Here is a 16,675-nt window from a genome sequence, read left to right on the forward strand (position 1 = left end):
CAGAGAATCGACATATTTTATTGGTGATAGCACTCACTGGTCCGATCTTTACAGAATACAGAAGGAATCTGGAAATTGTGCTGTAAGTTGATGACTTTTTCAGGGTTTGATATACTTGACCTTTAGTAGGGTCACACAAGCATCACATACAGTCATCTCACATTTCTGTATGTATTGGGATTATTTATCAATGTTGACTAATTTGGATCTTTCTCTGATGTGGTTTATATAATGGATTTACTATCTTTTAATCTGGTATGAACTAACCCTTCCCTTAGCATTAAAGAATAGAAATAAAGACAGTTACACAGTCATTATTGGTTTTTATCTAATTTCAGGTCTACTTTCAGCTTTTTTTGTTGAATTTACAATTAATTTGTACTTTTCTAATACAGATTTCCCCTTACAACACTATTTTACTATTGCACTATTTTGTCTACTTTAAAGGGTGGGACTTGGGCTGATCATAGAAATTAGTATTTGTTTTTTGTTTTTTTTTTTGGGGGGGGGGTTAAACGTAGATTGTGAACCCCATATATGGATCACAATCTACTTTTTTTTTTTCCTATCAGTATGTCTTTATTGATTGGGATGAAATCCACACAAACACAGGGAGAACATACAAACTCCTTGCAGATGTTGTTCCTGGTGGGACTTGAACCTAGGACTCCAGCTCTACAAGGCTGCAGTGCTAACCACTGAGCCATCGTGTTGCCCCTGGAAATAAGTATTTGTGAAATTTTCAAAAGCCACATATTTGTTGCAAATGTACTCCAGTTCCAAAGAGGCGTATGTAGTCCAAGTCCTGCCTGCGCCTCATCTTACATAGCTGATACAAGTTTCCTACATTATTATTACATTATTTTAATTAAAAAATGTTTCTTTCCAATCTACAAATCATTAGCAAAGTGTCCTGATATTTCCAACAGTAAGGGAGAAAGGTACTATGAGGACTTAGTGGTTGGCACTGTTACTTGTCTTGTAGCATTAAGATCCTAGATGAGGTTCTGTAAAACAGGGTCAGAGGCCTATATCTAATGTCTTAAGGCTGCATTAGACTGCATTAGGAGTGACAGTCACTTGCATCAGCTTTAGTTATTACACAGATCAATGCAAACTGAGTGGTGGAGGAAGAATCTTTGAAGTGACCGCATCTCCCCATTCAGTGGCATGGATTATTGGCAATAGCCAGGTGATATGTTGCAGTGCTTCCCATAATCTGCATTTTGTATCCTGCACAATAGATGTAATCTACATTAACTTGGATCAGTCGATCATCAGCACTATTACACTGAGCTATTACTGGCAAAGAGTATTCCTTTATTGAGTTGTTATCTTTAAGACATCTCCAGTCACATGATTCATAATGATCTTAGAAATTTCCATGAAAAGATATATAACAACCTTTATCTATATATGTGTATTACATGTATTTCTTCCTATAGATACAACAGAGGACAATGAAGGAATTGGCATTGGTTCTGTGTATGCTAGGAACCGTTCTTACCTTTCCTGTAAGTATCTTCTGCAAAAATGGGAAAAAAAATGTGAGGTATAATAAGCAGCCATTTACCAGGCAATGGCTGAAGTCTTCCACATGTAAGAGGTCTCCAAGTAATCTTTGCTCATATTGTCTTTACATATTCATTTTTATTCCCAGCTATTCATATATAAAATTGGAAAAATAATTTCTAATTGTGTAGCATTGTGATATACGGTAAATGACTTACGGTATATTGTTCAACCCCTTGAAGCTTAGAATAGCATGAATTAACAAAGTTACCATTCCCCCTCTGTATCTGTGCAGCTTATTCCCGACTCCCTCGATGGTCTCTGTATCTTGGTTCCCAGTGATCTTTTTTTTGACACAGACATGTGACCTTTTCTACCAGACTACAGCATGTCTCGTGTCTGTGTTGAACATGAGCCCTGGAGGTCAGGATACAGAGACCAGCATAGAGCCCAGGATTGGTGGCTTGGGAGGGGCAGGAGATCTGTATGGTGAGTAGTGCTTAGGGGTTTTTATACCATTCAGAGCTTTCTAGTAAAAAAAAATTTTGAGAGACTACACAACTCCTTGAAAGTGGAGCTCTCCTGCCTAATCGACGCTGTGAGTACTGCACAGTGAGTAGAACAGATAGCAAGACAAGTGTTTGATACTGGCTAAATATTGTACATGTGTCTTATTCTAGTTACCAGAATAAGGCTAGTATGCAGGATACAAACCAGCATTGTACCACCCAGCATACGGTAGTACCTCTACATGCCCATTGTCAGACTGGGTGGGAGAGTGTATGTGCACTTTAACAGAGTAATACTGGATTCATATTAGTGTTGGCGTCTCCTTAAGATCATTGGAGAGGAAAGTCCTGCAGTTTTATACTGAAATCCGCGGAAACTTGGTTGACCCCATTATAGTCTATGGGGTCTGCTGGTTTCCACGTGTAACTGCTTTTTCAGTGGAGATGGTCTCTGCCTTTTGGGTTCCCATGCGGAAACCCAAAAGCTAGTGTGAACCTAGTGTAAGGTAACATGTCAAATAAATAATATATGACAGTATAGGTTTGCTTTTTATATATTTTGCAGGTAACTATCATATATTCAATTCAAGCAAGTAAGCAGGGCCTGAGAACAGTTGGACACAGTGAGCATTTTATAAAGTTAATGGGGTTTTCTGGGCTACAGGTATCAGATTGATGGGGGTCTGACACACAACACCTCCACCGATCATGTGTCCTCAGTAGCTGGTACACAAAGAAGAAGCAGGAAGCAGACTGCTATGTTCTCCGTGTAATGGCCAAACTGAGTTATTGCAGCTTAGCTCCCATTCCAGTGAGAGAAAGAGGGTGTCATGCTCCCACCCATCTGATAACCATTTCTTCCAGAAAAGTAATAAATATTTTTTGCCCTGAAAACCCATTTAAAGGTATGTTCACATGGAGGTTTTTGCAAGCGGAGTTTAACGCAGAATCCGACTCAAGATCCAACTGCAAATAAGGCTCCCATTCATTTCAATTTGCTTTTTTTTCCCACTACAGATTTTTTTCCAGCTAGCGGGATATAGAAGCAACATGCCCTATCTTCCTGAAGATTCTACAATTGACTCAGCCACGGCGTCCGCAGCGCGTGACTCACTCCTGATTAGGCCCATTCATTTGGTCCCAGTCAACAGTGGGATGCCGTGACGCGATGCCAGTGCACTGCATTGGCATCCCATTGTGGCTAGCCGTGCAGAGAAATAGCCCTTACATAGTAATGTACTTCAAGCTACTTGGACCCTCCCGTCCTGTTATGTTAAAGCAACTAATAGTAGTCACTGATAATTATATTACATTTATACAATCATTTGTAATGACTTTTTAAAAATTATTTCTTTGATCATTTTTTTGGAACCAGATTACAAAATAAAATGCATTTGTGTAGATTAATGATAGCATTTATGTTGTCTCAGATGTACCCGCAGTCAGCAGGAACACATGGGATAGCCAGTGTGAGTCTAGAGGTAAGTTCATTTATAGCATCTATAATACAATAAATATGTTTTATGACAAAAACTGCCCTGCACTGTGAACAGTAAGAGCATTCACTCTGCGAGAGCAATTCTGTCAGACATTGCCCAGCCATGTCTGTCTAATAAGTCAACTACTCAATATACCACAATACAACATGGGCCTGGCGTCCAGCTACTAGTACTACCTGGCGTCCAGCTACTAGTACTACCTGGCGTCCAGCTACTAGTACTACCTGGCGTCCAGCTACTAGTACTACCTGGCGTCCAGCTACTAACACCACCAGGTAGCTGTAAATGACTCCAATGTTCTATGATAGTATTTTATATAAATGTATTTCTGCTAAAGGGGTTGGTTATCATGGAGTAAAGCCAGTCATTCCTCAGGGCGGTAAGAAGTCCGGTGTATTCTCACCGAGAAGATTGTTTTAGCACAAGGATAAATGTGTGATGTGTGCATGAAAATCTATATGGTCTGTGGGTGGGCGGTCTCATGTAATGGAGGGGTGAAGTACTGCATTTATTAAGATGATATTTTGAGGTTGCTTACCAGAGAGGTTGACCTTCTCCTCTGTACTTCCACCAAGTCCATGACATCCAGGTGGTCTAGCGTCAAAAGTTGCCATACTAGGGTCTTAAATATGGTCTGAAACAGTGCTGTGAGGCAGTTGTAATGTATTGGCAGCTAGTGTGACCAGGAACCAAGAGACTATACCACTAAGATATAGGTTCACCAGCTCCTGCCCTAAGTGAACACAGTAAATAGCAACCAAGGAAATTGCAAGAATAGTTGTGGAACGTGTTTAAGAAACCAGCGATCACACATTGAAAGTTGCCTGTAATATTTAAGTAACAGTACTCTACCTCTCTATGAGAAGACACACCATAAGCTTGGAGTTGTTTTCATCAGTGTGTCTAGACATGAAAGCACATCCTCATCACATTACACATTAACAGGCATTGAAATCTTTGGCTGACGCTATAAGGAGTATTTTCAGCAAACACTATAGGGGACATCTGTGGTAGGTTCTATTCACGGTACTTAGGACTGTCGCACTGAGAATCTCAGTGATTATGTATGTGCCTTGTAATGGATTTGTCTTTCAATTATTTATTCATCGTACCTTTTATTTCACAATATATGAGTGAAATAATAGTGAATTCTTTCATTTTTTTCAAGACACTACAACAGCAGCAAACTGCCAACAAGCTCACAGCTCTGCCTCAGGTAACAATCTCAGCATTGTATAAAAAGAAAGACAATGAAATAAATTATATAATAGTACGGAATAAATATTATTGAGAATAATGTTATTATGAGAGTTATACAGACCAACAAGTGTAGCATTGTGAGTGTTATTGTAACAAAGTAAAAATACACAGCCATTCCCTTATTCATCTATTAATATACTAATGACTGCTTGCAGAAGCCAATATAGGGACAGCAATAAGGGCTTGTACATCTTAAGTTTTGCTAACTACGTAACAAGCGAAGAAGTTACAACATAACCTTCTTTATTTATACATTTTTAGAAGAATAATAGAGGCATAATGCAAATGTCTAAGAATGGACATTCCAGAAATGATGGAAGGATGTGGTGACACTCCTTTATGGACATAATCCTATCATATAATCAAATGTATTTTATTATCATACAGAACTACAACATAGGTAAATTATGTTACAGTATGTTTTATTTTTTCTTAGTTTTCTAGATTTGGATATAATGACCCTTATTCAACTCTCTGGCTACATGGTCTATTACCTTCACATCCCACATTTCCTTGGCTTCATCAAAGACCACAGATGCCAGACAACCAACAGGTATTCTTTCTTGGGTGTCCTATAATATACTGTGTATATATATATATATATATATATATATATATATATATATATATATATAATGTTCTAGTACATCTTTTCCACAGCTCATCTAGTATTCTGCTTAGGAAAGGTTTATGTGACACCTGGATAACTGGATATCTATGCAATTTTAAAAAATACAGTCAGTTTGAATAGCACAGATTGTTTCTAAATGTATATATATTGTGATCTTATGTCAGGAGGCCACTGGGAGGTGATGAAGGGTTAAAAAAGGGTTGTCTAATCCCAGACTGTGCCTATAATTTTAGAGATGTCACACTGATCACCTAGATCTAGCTCCAGAGAAGTTGCCAATACCTGATAACTGTCAAATAAAGTAGTGAATGGTGGATATCATTCATGTAGTACATGACAGTAGTGACTCTGGCTTATAGAAAGGGGGACTGAGCAGAGGACCCTACAATATGATTTGAAGTTGTCGTAATAAGGGATATGGACATAAATTCTCTTTAAGTGACAACCCATAAGAAATTAAAAAATTATATTGAAGTAGGAAAATTGTAATCCTAAGGCCCCATGCACAAGATCGAGTGTGTTATCCAAGGGGGCTGATTTTGTGGACAGTGGAATGCATTCGGATGACACTTGGTGTGACATCCAAAGGTGATTTGTGTCCCTTTTGTGATACACTCACCTTTACGGGGGCTTCAGTGCTGTTCCGATGACACAGAGCATGGTAGGATCTGCTCTGTATCCGTCAGACCAGAATGTCGTCTGTCCCCCCTGGGGTCCCCTCTTCCTGCATAGTCTGTTGCATGCATTAGACCTGACTGTGAAATTTTCACATTTTATATTATTATCATTTCTTTATGCTTATTTTGTAGTTTGAATATGCTCTGCCCATACACCCTCCACCATTACCCGGTGTAGTTGATCCTGCTAAACCAGGCCAGGATACACAGGCTGGCCCACAGAAACAACCAACTACTGAGCAACTCATGCAGCCATTGTTACCTCTGGGATACCCGAATCAAGCAGATCCCACAATGACTCCTCCAAAGGGTGGTCCAGCAGATGGTCAAATCCAAACGGTAGCATTGTTTATGGTAATCATTACCCTGCAAAGTCTTAGCATACTGTTTTATTAAATGTATTTCTCTATACACATGCACAAAAACCACCAAACATTTATTATACTAGCTACACATTCCTAATAGTATTATAGTTAGATCCTCTAAAGAATGATGGCTTGTGGACAGAGAGTCACAAAGACAGATCAAAGTCTGTGGTGACTCTTAGGCAAAATATTAGGGCATCCATTATATTTGGAAAGGAAGGGATACTAGTCCAAATTATATATATAGCCAAAGTAGTAGTCATCCCAAATTGGAAGCTAGGGGCGCTTTCTCTATTATCAGGTCCTGGAAAGCAGAGAAGCTTGTCTACGTATATACAATTATATATGCTATATATGTTTATTATGGTCCCTTTGGGATCCCAACATTCTCTTAAGTGGACTATATAATAAAATGTCTATACTTTTTGAGAGCATAAGGAAAAAAATCAGTCTTCATCCTTCAATTACTTTCCATTCTTTACTTTTACATTTACTTTCTAAATGTTTATCCATAATATAATATGTTAGTTTTTAGAATTGGTGTTAAACATATGCAAAGAAGACATATCAGTATGTTTGTAGATTACATTAATTTCTATATTTACATTCTTTTACTTTTATATATTTTTTTCTATGCAAAGTACCAGACAATAATGAATAAATTACTGCAACAAGGAGCAGCAGATCCAGCAGTGCCAGACCCAGCAGCTGTGTCACCTGTACACCAACAGCATGTAAGTCTGATGTTAATAGGAATGCACATCAAGGGGATATTATATATATATATATATATATATATATATATATATATATATATATATATATATATCCATATCATCCCATATTACATGGGTTTGTACAGATGAAACAACCTCTTTTTAGGAAATTGTACATAATTTCTCATTGTTGGCCAGCAGAAAAGAAAACTTGAAAGACTAAGCCTCCAAATGCATCACTGCACAAAACCGTGTTTCCCCGAAAATAAGACAGTGTCTTATATTAAATTATCTTCCAAAATATATGACCTGTCTTATTTTCGGGGGATGTCTTATGCAGCGGCCGAAGCAGGGGACAATCAGCAGTCATGCCCACACTTCCTTAGCGGAGCTCTGGCATGACTGCTGGTTGTAGGTGGTCCAGGAGGTGAAGGGGGGAGGTATGCTACTTATCTTCCCCATCTTCGTAGCAGCGCTGGTGCTGCTGTTGGTTGTGTCAGAAGTGGTGGGCGGGGCTTAGCGGAGATTAGTGAGGCTTCCGGCAGTTGCGCTGGAGAGCCTCACTTAGTGGGTATTGCAGCCGGCTGAACGCTGTGCTCCATGTGCACAGGAAAGCCGGCTGCTGCCTCTGCTGTGATACCACTGTTCCGGCTGCTGTGGGATGAGCTGGGAGAGTGGACACCCCGCAGCATACGATACTTTTCCAGCTCATCTTACAGCAGCAGGGACAGTGGTATCACAGCAGAAGCAGTAGCCGGCATACCTGTGCACACGGAACATGGCGCACAGTGTTCAGCCGGATGCAGTGTTTTTTGGGGGATGCCTTATTTTTGAGGGGGGCCTTAAATTAGACAATTTAACAAAACCTCCCCCATGCCTTACTTTCGGGGGATGTCTTATTTTTGGGGAAACACGGTAGGTAGACTGTCTAGTTTGACTTGACACCACATTTTAGTTGTCATTCATTGAACTAGAATTTTGTGCTAAAATTCTGGCACAACTGGGACACACCCCTTACTCTCACTGCACAGATCCAATATGCACTACATAGGCTATAGGGTATGCTGCTGCTTAGCTTACTATGATCTATGTGACTTTCTAATAGAATGGATCCTTGTTTTTCCATGGGATGTTCCTACCTGGCTATGACTATGTATATGCCTTGTATAATTGCCCCTTCTTAATTAATAGAGCATGGTATAAGGAGACAGTAGCTTTTCCTAGGGTATCACACCCATGTCTTTTTTGCATCTGTTCTGCTCTGGACCTTTATTTCTCTGTCTATAGATTAAGATAAATGGATGGTTCCATGAGTAGCTTTACCATTAAAACTTTTCTATCTTTTTAGCCATATCCTGGGCTTTTCTTTATGAATTACGGAGGAGTACCTGGAGTAAGTGAAATGCTTATTCTTATGCTGTTTCTATTTATTATGTTTTTTTTAAAATAGACTTTAGATAATTTGCTCTCATGGTCCCTCATTCATTGCATTAAATTCACTTTATAATGAATCTAAATATGAAGCTAAAGATTTCGAATGACTTAATCGGAATATATTTTTATAATCCGTTTGCTTTGTTTTTGCTGCAAATTGTCTAAAGCAAACAATACATCACCTGCAATACAAAACCTGGTGTGTATCTTAATGAGAGAGATAATATATTTGACAGGTGCTACTGTTATTCAAGCCACTCTTGGTTTTGGCTTTAAAAACTGCATGTAAAAGTCTAACTCTTAGGCTAAGGCCCCACATAGCGAAGTGGACACATTTTTTGTACAAGGGGTGTTCCCAGAGATCCGCAAGCACCGCTTTCTCTGTTGAAACCATGCCCCTGTATAGGTGTGTGCCACCCCTTGGCTAGATGGAAATGATTGCTCCACTGCTGTGACATCATCATCTCGGCGAAATCTCACACATGCTGAATCGCATAGGAAAAATATGCTAGGCATTATTGCATATAAAAAGGCATGCAGCTTTTAATAAAAGCACTATGTGAATCTAGCCTTAAAGACCATTAAAAAAATCGACCAGTATTCAAAACTGGTATATTATTATTGATTGCCTTTCATGTCAGTTTGATAAAATTTCTTCTTTTATAGGGACCCCCAGCTAGGCTTGGAGTCATGAGTTCAGAGGAAATGCAGGTACAAAACACTAACCATGCTTCGGTGCTTGCTGGGAAATATATACTATGTGCATTGTTACATTTTTGGACATAATTGAATTTTAAGGTGACACAAAGATGTAGCGGGGCTGAGCTTATAACTGGATTAATGGGAGGTATGAGACTTCATTCCCTCTAGAGCACATACGGTAAACAAGCCTCCTTACAGGTCGTATGCAGCAGGGTTTGCTATTTTCCTTGTATTTTCACATTATGCTATTCCATGCAGTTGTGTAGTATGCATTATGTAACATGTGCATCAATGGGGGAGGGATGTCACTCAGCCACCCAGTAGAATCTGTATTTGGGGCTGTTTAAAACAGAAAAAAAAAAACAATAAAATAATCGAAGCAGAAACATGGTAAATTGTATTTTCTTTATGTAATGGTGTATTTCCTGTTTTTTTGTATTCTAGGGTGGACGAGCTGGTGCTGCACATGCCTTGAATTCCATGTATACAGGTCTGCTCGGCCTAGGGCCTGGATTTGGAAGGTTATCACAGAACCCTTCCCTTACAGGGGACTTTACTATAGAAGATGATTCTCCTGGGGCAGGAGTAAAGTCTGCAGGCCAAGGAGCAATAAAGAACCCAGTTGAAAATCCTTCCGTTGTAGGGTCCAACCCTTCCATTCCTGGGTTAGAGGGACTTCCACCAAGTCAAGGAGATGCCATGTTATTTCCCAACATCAATCAACCTAATATAGTATTTAATCCCTTAGGGCAAAGCAAATTCCCAACAGCCGTTACTCCAGCCTATACCCCCAAAGTAACACTTGATGCTGCTCCAGGATTTGCGCCATATGGTATGGATGAAACCTTAGGTTATGGTATTCATAGAGAAATCCCCACTAATGTAGACATGACTCACACAAACAATGTTATAGATCCCACCATAATGCATAGTGACCTCCATCTACAGCATCATTATTTCCAGGAGCCATAGTGGAATAGAAAACCTATCTGAAAGGACCACTCCAGGTAAAACCTACACTATGTAATGTCAGGTGAAGGCCTGAGGGGGCGATGCTTGACTCACGAATTCGCCAAATAGAATCCCTGTGTCATACACCTGTCCCTCAGGCCCTGAACTAGGCAAACCATAGTGTAAAGTGCTTTGTCTGGAGTGTTCCTTTAACAGTTAGCAAACTGCTTTCTACTAATAATATATGCAATAATTTCCATTTGTATTAATCTGTTAATATAAACAGCTTTTGATAAAATGATCTGCAAACCACCATATGGAACAGAGTGTATTACATCAGGATTAACTGAGGTGCTTGAGGGAAGATCCATACAGTTAATCATACAATCTTAAGACTCTGTGTACAGTGCACTTGAGACGTATTTTGGAAAATTTCAGAGATATCCTGGCTCATATACTGAAAATGTTTGTCAACATATACACCATACAGTGTAAAATCACTGATACTCTTCCCTTCAGGCACAGTGTCAGATACAATCTCCTATAAATCTACATTAAGATGAACGTGGGTGAAAAACATCCATTTTTCATGTCTGTTTTGCAAACGAGGGTTGTCCATTTTCACATATCCCTCATACATTGCAGTGTTTGGAGGGATCTGCGAAAATGGACAATAGAGTATAACCTATATTTTGATGGTCGGTTACAACAGATTATCATAATATTGGTTATGTGAATAGCCCCCTTTGACACAATCACAATCCCCTTTTTGTAAGAATGGGCAGTGGTGGTCATTCACACATAGATACAGTCCTATGAAAAAGTTTGGGCACCCCTATTAATCTTAATCATTTTTAGTTCTAAATATTTTGGTATTTGCAACAGCCATTTCAGTTTGATATATCTAATAACTGATGGACACAGTAATATTTCAGGATTGAAATGAGGTTTATTGTACTAACAGAAAATGTGCAATATGCATTAAACCAAAATTTGACCGGTGCAAAAGTATGGGCACCTCAACAGAAAAGTGACATTAATATTTAGTAGATCCTCCTTTTGCAAAGATAACAGCCTCTAGTCGCTTCCTGTAGCTTTTAATCAGTTCCTGGATCCTGGATAAAGGTATTTTGGACAAACAATTCAAGTTCAGTTCAGTTTGATGGTCGCCAAGCATGGACAGCCCGCTTCACATCATCCCACAGATGTTCAATGATATTCAGGTCTGGGGACTGGAATGGCCATTCCAGAACATTGTAATTGTTTCTCTGCATGAATGCCTGAGTCGATCTGGAGCAGTGTTTTGGATCATTGTCTTGCTGAAATATCCATCCCCGGCGTAACTTCAACTTCGTCACTGATTCTTGAACATTATTCTCAAGAATCTGCTGATATTGAGTGGAATCCATGCGACCCTCAACTTTAACAAGATTCCCGGTGCCGGCATTGGCCACACAGCCCCAAAGCATGATGGAACCTCCACCAAATTTTACAGTGGGTAGCATGTGTTTTTCTTAGAATGCTGTTTCTTTTTGGACGCCATGCATAATGCCTTTTTTTTATAACCAAACAACTCAATCTTTGTTTCCAAAATGAAGTTGGCTTCTCCAAATGTGCTTTTGCATACCTCAGGCAACTCTATTTGTGGCATACGTGCAGAAACGGCTTCTTTCTCATCACTCTCCCATACAGCTTCTCCTTGTGCAAAGTGCGCTGTATTGCTGACTGATGCACAGTGACACCATCTGCAGCAAGATGATGCTGCAGCTCTTTGGAGGTGGTCTGTGGATTGTCCTTGACTGTTCTCATCATTCTTCTTCTCTGCCTTTCTGATATTTTTCTTGTCCTACCACTTCTGGGCTTAACAAGAACTGTCCCTGTGGTCTTCCATTTCCTTACTATGTTCCTCACAGTGGAAACTGACAGGTTTAATCTCTGAGACAACTTTTTGTATCCTTCCCCTTAACAACTATGTTGAACAATCTTTGTTTTCAGATCATTTGAGAGCGGGCTGTCCATGTTCGGCGACCATCAAACTTAACTGAACTTGAATTGTTTTGTAGAAAGAAATGGTCCAAAATACCTTCATCCAGGATCCAGGAACTGATTAAAAGCTACAGGAAGCAACTAGAGGCAAAAGGAGGATCTACTAAATATTAATGTCACTTTTCTGTTGAGGTGCCCATATTTTTGCACCGGTCAAATTTTGGTTTAATGCATATTGCGCATTTTCTGTTAGTACAATAAACCTCATTTCAATCCTGAAATATTACTGTGTCCATCAGTTATTAGATATATCAAACTGTAATGGCTGTTGCAAACACAAAAATATTTAGAACTAAAAATGATTAAGATTAATAGGGGTGCCCAAACTTTTTCATAGGACTGTAACACTGTGAATCTATGCTCATATTGGTTTTATAGTTTGCTTAACCATATATATTAGATTTTTTGCAAAACTTAACAATTTATCTGGCAGGAAAAGGTCATTGGTGAGTTGGTGGACTGTAGTATAGGCCAGGCAATATATATTTTCTTGGGTGACCATATTGTTTTTTTATAAGCTAAGCAGTACTGAATCTGTTGACAGTGATGTTTTAAACTAATCTCTCCGCCTTTCCTTTCCAGTTTTCCTGTTTTGATGGCCAAGTGTCATCTATTTTACATAAGTTATGCCAGGTCCCCAGGGACAGCGGCGTTTTTGCTTACCTAAGCCAGTCCAGGACAAGCTGTCCTGGACTGGCTTAGCGTCACCGAGCGGTGGATTGGGGAGGCTACTGGAGCAGCGCTGCTCCAGCGGCCTCCCCTCACGCTCAGGCAGAGAGCAGGTCCTCTCCGTGCCTGCTCTCTGCCTGCTAACGCCGCTCCGCCAAGGCAGGTTCACCCCTGTGTATGCAGTGCTTGCAGTAATAGCAGAATTATACAGTATAATCATATATTCATTGGAAACCACATGTGGCTACTGCTACATAAGAGGGCACCCTTAGGCTAAGACCCTACGTAGCGAGCCACAGCCAAAAAGCACTGCGGAAAAGACTGCAGTGGGAACGCATTGAGGTTTTTTCCACAGTACTTTTCACAGAAAGTCTGCAGAGTTTTCCTCTGCAGATTTTCTGTCTCTACTATACCTAAATGCCAACTGAAATGTATTTTAAACAAAGCTTTACATTGTGGAATTTCATGCACATTTCATGCATTTTTTTTTATCAGAACATCTGTAATGTTATTTTTTTCTACCAAGTTGTTAAAAAGCTTTACCTACTTATATTTTTTCATATCTATTCATGGCAGTCACCTCTGTGTAACATCAATGTAACAGAACTTTGCTGAACAGAATTTTTAACAACTTCACAAAATAGGTCAAATGGGTGAATTAGCTTTATTGTATTCTTTTATTCTATTTTCCTCCTTACTTGTGTGAAATGTGCCTTAAGAATATGATTTATAATAAAACATGCAGTGTTTTAATTTTGTATACTATATTACTACTGTATTGTGATTGCGCTGCTTATTAATAAATACATTTAGGCATAGAGAGCATTGTGTTGGTTTTTTTTGCTTTGTAACTCCATCAACATGTAGTATGTATTATGCTTACTTGTATAGCGCCATAATATTCTGCAGGGCTTTACAGACATTCACAGTCACTGTCTCATATAGGGCTCACAATCTACAGCCCTTATCAGTACGTCTTTGGCGTGTCGTAGGAAACCGGAATACCCGGAGGAAACCCACGCAAACACGGGGAGAACATACAGACTCCTTGCAGCTGTTGTCCTTGGCGGGATTCGAACCCAAGGCTGTTGTGCTAACCACTGAGCCACCGTGCTGCCCGTATATAAATGGTCCTGTACTATGCAGTCACTGCAGTTCCTGAAGGTCTATACTGTATATCTTAGAATATGAATAGAGACCACAGAATATTTTTGGTGTCCTGTAAAAACCATGGCCCAAAAATAGCTAAATAAATATTAACATGCAAAATATCTTAATTTAATGTTTAAACATATATTATAAGGCTATTGCTATAGGTATAGCAGACAGCAACCAAAGACCTAGTCAAAACTAAGAGCTCAAAATATTAGACCTTAGTACAATAGTCAATAGGCGAGTTATTGTCCAAGTATACAGTAAATAGTAGAGAAGATTCTGTGTGTACTTATGGATAATAGACTAAATAACACTATTCATTGCAATCTCCTGCTTTTAAGGTCAGCAGGATATTTTTATATTAAAACAGGTATGATGGTGTGGGAAATGGATGTAACATTTTACAAAGCATTAGTGCAGCTTCATCTAGAAATATGGATGCCATAAAGTGAGAAAAAGTAGAAAGGCCACAAAATTATAAGAGGCCATACAGACCGCTGTTATGAGGAAAGATTTAAAATATAAAATTTGTTTAGTCTGGAAAAGGCACATGGGAGTGATATAATTCAACAAAGTTTGTCACCAGTAAATTAATTATTCATATGCAAATGATGGAAAGGTACTTTGAGTCTAAAGCTGAGACCAAAGCCTAAGCCTTGTCAAGGTAGCTATAAACTCTATCAATTTACACCAGTTCTGCTCCTGGGCTGGCGCATAGCTGAGAGGTCTGCAGTGTACCTAATGGTGGAGGTAGTCTATTCCCCTGGGCACATCCTACTTGTAGTCAGTATTCTTGAGGCTGATGGGAGCTGGGGTGCCCATGATTGTTTTGCAGGAATAAGACTCAGAAGACTTTCTCCTGTCTCAAAGTCTGGGACATCTTGGATGCAGTACAGACTAGTCAGGTGCTTAAATGAGTCCCTCCTCTTCCTCACTCTTCAAAGGCTAGGAGAAGACTATAGGTCTCCTGCTCTGTTCTAGATAGAATTGCCAAACTCTGACTCCTCACACACAGTGGTACAGAAAAACATTACATACAAAAGAAATATAAATTATGCCCATACATAACATATACAATAGAAATTAACTACCTAGATTTTGTAGCACTCCTCATCAGATGCTGTGATTTTACCTGCCATTGAATTGAACCATTCCTGCAATCAGCACTTTTTTATCTGCATGTTTCGTGAAACCACACCTTTGTCCTTGGGTTTTCTTAGGTAAATGCTTTTTTATGCGTATAGGTTTCCGTTCGGGGGTCCCCAAGTGGACTCCCCGAAAGGAAATCCGAACGCAGATGTAAACCGGGCCTTATATGTATTTTATTAAGATTTTAAGTGGTAGACCAACGCAAAGTAGTAGATAATTGTGAAGTGGAAAGAAAATGATACATGGTTTTCAAAATTGTAATCAAGTAAGAATCTGAAAAGTGTGACGTGCAAAAGTATTCAGCCCCCGTCTATCAATACTTTGTAGAGCCACCTTTCACTGCAATTACAGCTGCAAGTCTTTTGGGCTCTGACTCTACCAGCTTTGCGCATCTTGAGACTGAGACTTTTTCCCATTCTTCTTTGCATAACAGCTCAAGCTCAGCCAGATTAGATGGAGAGTGTCTGTGAACAGCAATTTTCATGTCTTGCCACAAAAGCTCAATGGGATTTAGGTCTGGAATTTGACTGGGCCATTCTAACACATCAATATTCTTTGATCTAAACCAAACTTTTGCAGCCCCCAACAGGTTTTTTTCCAGGATTGCCCTCTATTTAGCTCCTTCCATCTTCCCATCATCTCTGACCATCTTCCTTGTCCCTGCTGAGGAAAAGCCTCCCCACAGCATGATGCTGCCACCACCACAGTGGGGATGATGTGTTCAAGGTGATGACCATTGTTACTGGTTTGGATTTAGGCCAAAAAGTTCAACTTTGGTCTCATTTGTCCAGAGCACATTCTTCCACATGTTTGCTGTGTCTCCTGTATAGCTTGTGGCAAACTGCAAACAGCACTTTTTATGTCTTTCTTTCAGCAGCAATTTTTTTTTGGCCACTCTTAAAGACCAGATTTGTGGAGTGCATGACTTGTAGTTGTCCTGTGGACAGATTCTCCCATCTGAGCTGTGGATTTCTACAGCTTCCCCAGAGTGACAATGGGCCACTTGGCTGCTTCTCTCTCCTTGCTCAATCTGTTAGTTTAGGTGGACAGCCATGTCTTAGCAGGGATGCAGTTGTAGAATACGTTATCTATCATTTTTGGATGATGGATTTAACAGTGCTCCTTGGGATGATCAAATCTTGGGATAAGTTTTTAGAACCTAACCCTGCTTTAAACTACTCTACAACTTTATTTTTGGCCTGTGTTGTGAGTTCCTTGGTCTTCATGATACTGTTTGTTCCCTAGGGTTCTCTAACAAACCACTGAAGCCTTCACAGAACAGGTGTATTTATACTGAGACTAAGTCACACACAGTTGGCTTCTGCAATTGATTGCACTGCATTTTATTTAGGGGTACAGGTTGAGAGTACAGGTGGCTGAAACTTTTGCACGTCATACTT

The 16,675-nt window shown here is 39.5% G+C and overlaps 1 protein-coding gene across 1 annotated transcript; it reads left to right on the forward strand.

The window, feature by feature from the left end:
- The first annotated feature begins 1,460 nt into the window (after nt 1-1,460).
- AMBN (ameloblastin) lies at nt 1,461-10,277 on the forward strand. The gene is made up of 9 exons (XM_075283682.1): nt 1,461-1,514; nt 3,452-3,502; nt 4,689-4,736; nt 5,217-5,333; nt 6,221-6,442; nt 7,095-7,187; nt 8,518-8,562; nt 9,270-9,314; nt 9,750-10,277. The coding sequence occupies exons 1-9, from the start codon at nt 1,461-1,463 to the stop codon at nt 10,275-10,277; spliced, it is 1,203 nt and encodes a 400-aa protein (XP_075139783.1).
- The last annotated feature ends 6,398 nt before the right edge of the window (nt 10,278-16,675 follow it).

This window comes from Leptodactylus fuscus, chromosome 1 (assembly GCF_031893055.1).
Source record: "Leptodactylus fuscus isolate aLepFus1 chromosome 1, aLepFus1.hap2, whole genome shotgun sequence".
Classification (NCBI taxonomy): Eukaryota; Metazoa; Chordata; class Amphibia; order Anura; family Leptodactylidae; genus Leptodactylus; species Leptodactylus fuscus.

Bases quoted from the DNA above. Each gene is read 5' to 3' on its own strand.
- AMBN (XM_075283682.1), top strand. From the start codon at position 1,461: ATGAAGGAATTGGCATTGGTTCTGTGTATGCTAGGAACCGTTCTTACC. The intron at 6,443-7,094 runs GTAATCATTACC...TTCTATGCAAAG, and splicing joins AAACGGTAGCATTGTTTATG to TACCAGACAATAATGAATAA. The intron at 7,188-8,517 runs GTAAGTCTGATG...CTATCTTTTTAG, and splicing joins CACCTGTACACCAACAGCAT to CCATATCCTGGGCTTTTCTT.